A 10,899-nucleotide genomic window follows, 5' to 3' on the forward strand; every position below is an offset into this window, starting at 1 on the left:
TTGTCTGTTCAGCCCTAGGGTCACTCGACAAAGAGCGGCCAAAGGTTCTGTGAGATTTTGTGGCACACACATCCTCCGCCTTCACTGTGCTAGAGCAAGTCCTTCTCAGTAGTTTGTGAGTTTTGGAGATGCCATCTTGTTCTGACTTCAGTTTTGTTTTATTTTTACCACAGCCAGGCGGAGGATAACTTGGCGACCTTAAAACAAAGAAGATGACAAAGTTGGAGAATAATCAAATTCCTGTGCAAATCAAGCAAGATCACACAGATGTAAACACTTCTAAGTGTCAGCTGTCCTTATGTTTTTCACTAGTGAGAAACGCAACCCAAACTTTTAAAAAATCAGCAATTGTATGTAGGACTAATTTTCCAATGCCGAAATAGACATCTTACTCCTATTTACACACAAGCTTATAGGTAAAAAATATGCTAGCTACTTAAGCAGAAGTTGAAGCTATGACTTTACAGCTTTTTGTAAAGGTCTCTATATCTCTAAACAAACCAATTATTCAGGAAATTATCTTTGAAATGAAAAGCACATATTTCACATGAGATTATAACAAATTTTCCTCATCAAAATCTATCTTTTCTCTGTAATCATCATAGCATGATCCCATGAAAGTTATTGTCTTCTGGACACAGCATAACAAAAACTATGTTCAGATCCAATGGAAGACATAAAGAATAGTAAAATTTGCAGACTGTAAATCAAATTTAAGTCAGCTGAAAAAGGCATTATATTTAAAAACTCCATAATAATCTGGGCAATTTTTGGAAGACAATTTAATATCCTTCTTTCTGGTTTTAGAAAAATTCTAGCTCTGAGACACTGGAAATGAGAATGTGAGTGACCTAACCTATGAATGCAGGAAGTAAAGAACAAAAGGCTTTTATGAAACAACATTCACGTGAACTGTCACATTTCTGCGAGGTTCACATTCGCCTGTCCTTGCAAAGTAAAAAATGTGTAACAAGTATGCTGATTCATTTTCCTATGTTTTATAAGCAACTCCAATCTTTGGAGTATCTTTTGGGTTTGCATCAAATAGAGAAGTGAAAACCCAAGGGGAGAGGCTGGCAAGTTTCCCCACCCTGTTAGCAAGTGGTGACAGTGGAAGACGCACGTGGAGGCTGCTGACTCACCATAGCAGCTGGCTCACTATCACCCTCCTGCAGACAGCAGGTAGGAATGGCGCATCAGGGACAGAGAGGGTCCCTGCATTTGGGCTGAGCCATCTTTGGGCAGGCACTGCAGCAGCAGTGAAAGCAAGAGGAAAAAGTTTGTGCTGGTTTTGTATGCCCGCTCTGCATAAAACCAAACCCCAAGCTACAGCCTGTGCTAGGCACTGGTGTATGGCATGGTAGGGAATGGGTAGGCTTTCTACACAAAGCACCACCGTCCTCCTCAACCTCTTGATAGACAACCAATCTTTTGTCATCTTTGACATTCCCCCCCACCATTTTCAATGCGAGTGATTGATGAATTCTCTCTTTTTATGCACTGAATTTAGAATGGCAAAATTCATTTAAAAAGGAATAGTCAAAGAAGCACTCAATTCAAATTCATGAATTGAATTCAAGGAGTGATCTGTCAACCCTCCATAACCAGGTAAACACAGTACAGTAAATAGTCACAATCCTGCAAAAAGTAAAATCAGAGCCTAATTTTACATAAACTTAAGAGTATGAGTAGCTGACAGAAATCATAATGAATTCAAATGAACTATTTGCAAAGTACTTCTTATGCTTTTAGTGCCTTTGTTCTTTGAAATTCTATGCTTGCTTTTCAGAAGTAGTAAACATTAATGTAGTCAAACAGGGGAGAGGGAAGAGTGCTCAGGAGCTTTAAAAATCAGTCTTTCATTAATGTCCATTTCAGTTTTAAAAAATACACACTGCTGTAGAAAGAAAAGGTTAAAAACCACAGTTTTTTAAAATGTACATAATATATGCTATATGTATATTGTAAATTACTTGTACATATGTATTACCTATATTTTCATTCTTATTATTCAAGTGCTACCAAGCTAATAAAGATACAAACACAAGTTAAAATAAAATTAATTATTTCTAGTTCTAGATGAAACATGACTGTTTCAGAGAGCAGGGCACTGAAATGCTCTGCCTTCAAATATTCTTAGAAGCTGCAAAAGTACCTAGTTCGCTCTTGATGTCATGCAATGCAAGGACTGGAAACCCATGAGGTAAGATATAAATAGAGCACTTCTCCGTGGAGAAAAGTCAAGATTTCACCTTGTGAAATCTGCTGTGGATTTTTAACAGCTTATGGTGCTAACAGCTCATTTTCCGTGCTATTACCTGCGCAATGTAGAAAAGATGTGCAGAGGGGATTTCACCTTTTTGTCAGACACCTTCTTATTGTGCGTACAATTAGATTTCTCTTTACTGTTCTTCCACTGTTGTGTAACAAATGTCTGCATGATTCTGCAAATTAAGAAAGAAAAAAAGGTATTTTCTTATCCTAGTCAAGACATACTCGCTTTAATACTAGGGTCTCCATGCTCACCATGTAGGTGACATAATGCAATGTTCTTGCACTATAAAGTTTTCTGTTGTTTATGTGGATTGACGATTGGGTGCCTCAGGTCCTCAAAAACGCTTTTTTTTCTACACATAACTAATTTTAACATGGAACTCTTAACAAGACTACAGTCTGAGTAAACAACTACTGCAACGGCAAGACATACAGACTATGCCTCATGGCGATCTAGAGACAAACTGACTCAAGGGCATCACATGCAGCTACAGGGCTCTGTCTCATGTGACTACAGGGGTAGGCTGCTGCATCTGCATGGCTAAACAGGAGCTTATTCTCTGATTGTAATCTAGCAGGAGAGGGTCTTTGAGTGATAAAGTCAAAGTAAAATTTGGTGTAAATTTTATGAAAAAAGATGAGTATCCTGTTGCCACAGCCATGAGGGAGCACTGGGTTCACGGGTATCCTGACACTTGGTCAATTGTGAATTGAGCTATGTTCTTGAAAGTATCTTATGGGAACCTTCAGTAATTACCTGGTGCACAAATCAGAGGCAGTGTAAATACCGAAACATTTCAAGACACTCTGCATGTCATGGGAGTGTTTCATTTTTTTTCTTCGAAGTCATGTACCATAGAGATTTTAACAACTTGCTTCATTTGTAATATTATGAAAACATTGCACTGAATTTCTTTAAATACCAAACAGTAATTTTTTTTTTCACTAAGACTTTCTTTATTTTTTAATGGTCAGATACCGAAGCCTATATATGTATCATTTTATTGCACATACACAAGCATAAGTAAAAAGATGACACAGCAAAATTGTATTAAAATCAATTGTACTATGACCACATGAAACTGCTAATTTTTTTGACTATTATTCTTAGTATCAAAACACAGATGGCCTAATTACTGTGGTATATCCTAGAGGCCACCATGAAAGCACAGTCCCCTTAGGGCATGCATGATACTCTTGAAGAATCCTGCTTCAGAGGCTTCACCATCTAAACAGAAGCATGAAACTGAACACTCCTAACTATACCCTTTAGAACTTTTGTAGTTTACCCCATAAAATGCTGCAAAGTGACTGAAAACCCTGGCAAGCAGCACAAATCAGGTTCTCCTCAACAACTGTCAAAACTAAACTTAAAAAGGCAAATCTGGTTATATTTTTATTTAAAGAACAAGTTCAAAACATTGACCCAACAACTGACCTGAATGTATATGAATTTGATGCTAATTGGCATGGTCCAGGAACTAAAAAGAGTGTAGTATCTGCCTAAAAATAGGGGTTTACATTTTTCTCAACTTACTTTTTCAGCTGATGTCCCAGCCCAAATCTTTCCTTAGTAGAGATCTGAAATACATCCACAGTTGGCACTATGAAAAAAAGGAGATTACTGTTGACATATGAACTAACAGCAGTAATGAAGAAGTTGTGACCTTGCAAGTCATATTTAAGAACCCTGTCCTACTTGGACCTTGACTTAGACAATGACAACAATCACACCGAAGCAATGCCAAAAGAGGACATGTCATCTTAGCATATTAAGATATGAACGGTCCCTTTCAATATCAGCCAATATAATTTACAATTTTACAAACTGAATTCTCACAAATGTATCTCTTCCCACTAATTTTCTTGACAAAAATGTTTGGTTTTTTGTATTATGCAAGTAGCAAACAGCATCAGATTAAATGTATCTGGACTGGCAATTCATCTCACCTCATCTCTTAAACTTTTTTTTCCAAGTAAGCAGCGAATTCACAGTACAGTTCCTGTAGCTATGAAGAAAGCCCAGACTGGAACTGAATTAATTAGTATACAGGTTTTTTTCTGAAGTTGTTTTAATACAAGATCCATAACTGTCATCTAAGTTCCTGATATGTGACTTCCAGTGGCCAAAAATTACCCTGAAATTTCCTCAAGGCCCATCCTAACATTGGTGTATCCACATTCATTTGTCAGAAATTTAAAATGCACAAGGTAAAGGATGGAAATTATCTCATGGCATTACTAAAATTCTTTAATAACATTTACTATATAGAAGTGGCAGATGGAATTCAGTACTTGTTGAGAGAGCCTCAGGTCCTCACAACAGGAAAACAGCCAATGCATATTACAAGCACGAATAGACTTTATACTTAGCATTGCATAAGGTGGCAATGACTACAGTAAAATAAAAAAAGGAATGAAAACAAAAAACTGGGGTTTGTTCAAATTTTATTAGAAAAACTAAATCATTACTGACCACTCAGAAAGCTAAGATTTTATTCAGAATGTCAAAGTTTATCCTTTGACTTTGCTTTAATAAAATAAATTTTAAAAAAAAAATATAGCTAACCTGGCCATGCAATTTCACTTACTTCAAAGCTCTATTGTTACCCTTTTTATATTGCTATTTTTCAAATAACAAAAAATATGAACTCATCTTTTAAGTACATACTGATGATGTTTTGAAAAAGGGATGAATGATTTCATTAGCAGTAGCAGTATTTTGGGATTGCCAAATTTCAGACCCACTGTGAGTGGCTGGGACATGGGGGAGGCTTTCAATAAGAATCACAATACATATACCACTAATCTTAAAATTTGACATCTAGGCCAAAATTTTTGCCTAGGCTCTACAGCCTGTGACATCCCAGTACCTTCAATGGCTGATTCACTCTGTGTATGACAGGTTTCTAAGGCACAAGGGAGAAACTGTCCACATGGACAATACTGAGACAAGCCATGAACTAGAAGAACGGCTATCTAAAATCAGGATATTACATAGCTACAAAGTGGTTGTAAAATCTCCTGCTGAGCTTTGGAGTGTACTGAATTTCTGTTTATCAATCACTCGGATGTACTTCAGAAGAAAAAAGCTACAGCATAAAATTCTGGTCCAGTAGCCTAAAAAACCCACATATTTAAGGCAGAACAGGAATTCACAGAATTAACATAAAAGATGGTGGATCTCACTGTGCTCTGCTGGTAAGTAAAGAGACATGGCTGCAACAGCAGCTAAGCTCATAAAACCAATGTCAGCAAAGCACTTGCTCCTGTCCCTGATCTTGCCTTTCTCAGTACTCAGGCACTCCCATAATCAGTCAGCTGCAGCACTGGGAACTAAGTTTCCTGTCTTAACCTTGTCAGCGGTGCAGAAGATATGTTGTTGCTACTTCTCATTTCACTAGATCATTTCTTACTGCACACTGCTCTTCACGCTTCACCTTCTCTTATTTGCTGCACTTTATTATATTTTAAATTACATTTTGATAGAAATGTTCTGAATAATAAGATTGCTTCCTGCTATGGCAAATACGTATTTTAAGATCTGCATATTTACAGAAATGATTGAAGTAATAAACTACAGACAAAAAGACCAAAGTCAGGGGGGCAGGAGGGCGGTGAAGATTGATATAATGAAATCCTTATTTGAATGAACAGAATATAGCTTATAGTTAAAATTGTCAGGCAACATATCCTACAAAAATAGCTCATTGGGACAGATTTTGCTAAAAATGACTGGAAGTATCTATTCATTTTCCAGAGGCAGAATTCTCCCACAGATACAAGCTTGAACTGACAGCTTCTACTGCAAGTTTCCAATGCTGGGCAAGTCATCATCCAAACTTAGTCTGACACTGTGAAAATATATCTGAAGTTGACTCTTGCATATGAATGTTTCCAAATCTTCAAAATCAGTTGATTACTCATGAGCTTGACCATTCTTCTCTCATGAGGAAACTTTATTCACTTAATAACTCATTCAAATATAAAGGTTTCCAGATTTTGCACGTTCATATAGAAATCAGAAGCTGAAAGGGTAATTATTGTGGTCTGATTCTTCAACTGTGCATGAAAAAGGGCATGATAACATGCTGCACAGGTCCATGCATGTCTTCATTATCAGTGATATCTCATCTGTGCTAATGATGCCTAATTTCCAAAATCAGGAAATCACATATTAAAAACTGTAGATCTTTACTCCTTAACCCTGGTTCTTGGGGGAAGAAGTTTTATTTCAAAGGACATTAGGAAAACAAGTTCCAAGAATCAACCCATGGAAGTTTAAATTAGATGCCTGTATCATTATGGAGGGCCTAGCTATACAAATATAAGATTAATTCCAAATCAATAGAATTTCTCTCAGCAGTAGAACTAAGCACATGCAGGGTCAAAGATTTGGTAGCAAATGAGTATCTATCTCATGGCTCAGATTGGGACACCACATAAGGGACAAGAAGAATTGACCAACCTGGACCATTTAAGTACTGTGTAAGTGAACAGTGCAATCGCACTATTATAGGCTCTGTGCGAATTACATCCCAAGCCACAGCAATCTCTTCCTAGTTCAAGATAAAAAGAAAACAACAGACACCATTAACCATCATGAGGAACTGCTGCATTTTGTTAGTTTACCTTAGGGTTGCTATAAACACCATACATACATCTACCCCATTGTGTAATATCTACTCCAACATTACACTTGAGACATAGGACAAATCACTGCCTGTTAATGGCCCCCAAGAGCAGTGTCAGACTGCTTCCAGTTCTTGAGTGAGCTCAGTTAAACTGAGCACAGGTTTATGCACAACACTGCATCCACAGTGAAGGCAGATGCATTCCCATCTATCAAAAGATACTGCTTCAAAGTTGGTAAGCAAAGGAGCAAAGACAAAATGGAAACTCATCCCATAACAGAAGGCAAAGGAAACTTTTGCTCTTGATCTAAATAATTCAAGGTATGATCAGATCTTCATAAATTTTAGTAAAGCCCAAGAACAATTGTCTTATGTGCTGTGCTGACCTGAAAATATGATGTATCTGTGCAGAAGCTAATGATGAGCCCAAAAGCTCTAATTTTGATTCCTTATCTAGAGGACAGGAAGTTACTGCACAGACGAGGTGAGGAAGTGTGAAGTTAATGACAGTGGAACAGTTGCAGAAGCCATACTGCCAGTCAACAGCACCACTGCCCTGTGTCTCCTTTGCCACTCACACCCCTCCCTGATCACTGCACAGGAGCACTCCAGCCAAGGTTCTCTTCCCTCCAGGACTGTATGAAGTGCTTTCACCTGACTAATGTCTAGGATAGCATAAAAAAAAAAAGTATTTCATTTTTATTTATATCTGTTAAAACTTCTACCATTCACAAAGCATGTTTGAAAGGAAATACACATGGCAAATAAAAGCCTACAAAGCAATTTAACAAAAGGAAAAGGAAACCTTTCCACTAAATATCAATCAATAATGTGACAGCCACTTGTGAAGATCAAATCTCTGAAAAAGGAAAGTCAGAGTGGTTGTCTAGAGAGTCTGATGCGTAGCGGAATTAAATGGGTATTAATGTTCATTACGTAATTCTGTGATTAGATTACTTACATCAAGAAAGCTAACATCAATATGTAGATCGATATCTACATCATCAATGGCTCCATATTCCCTGAAAGGAAAGAATTACATTTCATTAGAACTCTTTAAGATACTCCTCAACCCAGGAGTACTTACAACAGGGAAGATTTTACAAAGGATAATCTTGTCTGTAAAATCAGAATGGTTATAAAATACACATTTACATAGATGAGATCAATATTCTCAGTGGGTGACACTCTGCTGCACTGAAAATTTTTCACAGGATCTTGCTTAAACAGGCTAAATCTTTTCTACTAATTATCCGAAAATCTCTCCATTGCTGCTATGCATTTTTGCCTTATGTATTGCACAAATAGACAAAGAAAAATTGATAGTCACATGCTGCTCCTATTTATGATAAAAGAAAACCCTTGTTAAATTTTCAAAAGTATTCCAGGTTAACAGCCAGTAACCTAAGAAGAGTCTTGAGACAAATCATTGAAGACAAATACAACATAGCCTAGAGGGTGGCATATTATACCTGGGGGATTGCTTCATATATTGAAGTATTTGTTTGCCAAGAATAAAGATTGCCCTCTAATGTGCTCAATGCAATAGTTACCTTTTTATTTGTTATGTGTAGTTATTGGATTTAACTTATGTTCACAGTTATTTAATTGCCACCCAAAATCTTACATTTAAAGCGTGACTTTTCTGCCTCTTATTTTCTGACTCACTCTGATTGCCCTCCCCCAATGTATTTGAAGACTTCTGAAAAATAGGGCCAGAAAATACTCATTCATAGACCTAAATAAAAATTGCTTTCCTTTTAATTTAAATTACTTAAGTGGTCAACACTGTAAAAGTGCAATCACTCTCAATTTTTCACATATTAGCTTCCAGTCACTAGGTTTTTATCTTTACACTGATTTTATATGCTTGTTGTCACAGTGACTTCCATGCTTTTCTACTAAACTAGACGAAGTACACAGTAGCAGTTGTGAATAAATAAGTCAACTTTGAAACACTAAAAAATTTTTGTGAATATTTTGTGTCTCCTACCAAAGTGGCCTCTCAGCCGTGACTGGACTTAGATTGCACTGGAAATGGCTTGACCTCTTGTGAAGTTTGGTGAAGGGACTCCCTTGCACCACACCTGAGCAACGTAACAGTTCTCTCCAGCCAGGGCAAACCCAAGTACTCTTTCTCTAGATCAGAGGTGTCTACACATGGAACACAGGGCATGTGAATGGCTGGACAGGCTGTATTACAGGAGACTTCCCAGCCACCCTGAGAACTGCCCCTGTGTCACCTCACTCAGAGCTGTACACGCACTCATTGACCTCATAGAGATCACTGAAAACCTGGCTTTGAATCAGTGAAGCTCTCCACTACTGAATGGCTCAGCCACTACCCTACACAACAGTGGTGTTGGGTTTTTTTGTTCATTTTCCACAAGATCCAAAGAACAGACTGTTATGCACTCTAAAGTAATATTTATGAATGCAGGCTGGTGTTACTCATATGACTGAGATTCAAAAGGCTGTAAACAAGCATAATTTTGTAAATTAAACAGAAGCACAGTTGGAGTAATGGAACAGAAATATTAGTGGCAGCAAAATATAAAAATTAGTTCTAACTGTGAAAATTCCATACTCACTGAAAACCCTTTGCCCCCACTCTGCTACTATCCTAGAAGATGCATTTTAGACACATGATACTGACTCAAGTTTAATTTCCCAAGCTGAAAGTGATGAAGAAATCATGTTTTATTCCAGCACCCGCAGCTTATGATCTGCTGCCTACAACTGCTTCATGAACACATCTTGATTTTGAAGCTCCCAGTGGTCCCCTGCCCATCAATGCATAAGCAATACAAAGAGATTACAGAAGAGTTTGGATCAGTCGGATGGATCACTTTCTCATGGCTTTTGTGGCCAGATTGCTAAGGGCAGATACAAGAACTTCACTTTTACATGTGCAGCTGACTCTGTGACAGCAAAACTACTGGAAGAGGGTCAACTGTCTAGGAAACATGCACCTTAGTGGGCATTCTTGTCAGACAAACTAATCTCTCCACAGAGAAATGGAGCTGCAGGAGAGGGATGAAACTGAATGCTTAATGCTGTGTTTCTCAATTTCAAGAATTTATAAATATTTCCAACTGCATCAGAGTGGAAGAAACAAAGTTTTACACATGCCAAAAGCAGCCACATATGCCAATTTCTAGTACAGTGAACTCAAGGAGATCACAATGCTTTCAATGAAACAGTTGATTCAATAAATTAGATGCATTAAGGTTCTTGAAAGGTTACATATAATGGTTCCATTTTAGGAGCTTGAGGGAGCCTATTACCAAGGTAGTCTCAATTTCATAGTTATCAGTCTGGCAACTAAACACTTATTCATTTCCTAGACCCATATACAACTATTTGGATTTCAATTCCCCAGGTCCTCGAAATGTAATGAAATTTCCACTTAATTTGAAAAGGTATAGTACACCATGGTTGTTAGCATGCTCTCTCTTCTTATGACAAAATAACAGAGCTTACTGTTTAGAGGTTAATGGGAATTGTTACTCATAGCATATGTATGGCTAAGGTTATTATCTTCTCTGTATTTTATTGGTTTGTATGACAACTTTGGTATTTTCCTTGCAATACATCTGACAGCTCTGTTACATCTTGCCTACCTGTTATTTTAATGAAATGATTAAGATTACACAGATGGAAAATGAAGTTATAAAAGACCTGAAGCACATTAAAATATCACACAGATAAGCCCTATGGCAGAATCATGCATGCTCATACGTGCCCAACAGAATATTTGTGTAATTACTCTTAGCAATCCACATCTGACTGAGGTTCCATCATTTCCCCATGTAGGCTACTATAGATTCCCACAATTAGAAAGCTTCCAAAACCACTAATCAAATCCTAGTTTCTTGTTGTCTTTCTTATGATGACAATACAGAACACTTAATCGTTCCTTCTGTCTACAAACACCTGTTTTGAAGAAGAAAAGCTCTCATTGTGCCTTACTTTTCTTCCTAGACTAGAC

At 37.4% G+C, this 10,899-nt stretch overlaps 1 protein-coding gene across 1 annotated transcript in view; it reads right to left on the reverse strand.

Annotated features, from left to right (window-relative positions):
- PARP8 (poly (ADP-ribose) polymerase family, member 8) overlaps positions 1-10,899 on the reverse strand; it is a 111,960-nt gene that overhangs the window by 34,713 nt on the left and 66,348 nt on the right. The window contains exons 7-11 of the mRNA XM_009081082.1: positions 7,870-7,930; positions 6,743-6,833; positions 3,812-3,878; positions 2,319-2,444; positions 1-197 (exon numbers count right to left, since the gene is read on the reverse strand). The exon at positions 1-197 is cut by the window's left edge and continues 356 nt beyond it. Coding sequence (XP_009079330.1) covers positions 1-197; positions 2,319-2,444; positions 3,812-3,878; positions 6,743-6,833; positions 7,870-7,930 — 542 coding nt within the window. The remainder of the gene's footprint in view (positions 198-2,318; positions 2,445-3,811; positions 3,879-6,742; positions 6,834-7,869; positions 7,931-10,899) is intronic.

Source organism: Acanthisitta chloris, unplaced genomic scaffold (assembly GCF_000695815.1).
Source record: "Acanthisitta chloris isolate BGI_N310 unplaced genomic scaffold, ASM69581v1 scaffold6938, whole genome shotgun sequence".
NCBI lineage: Eukaryota > Metazoa > Chordata > Aves > Passeriformes > Acanthisittidae > Acanthisitta > Acanthisitta chloris.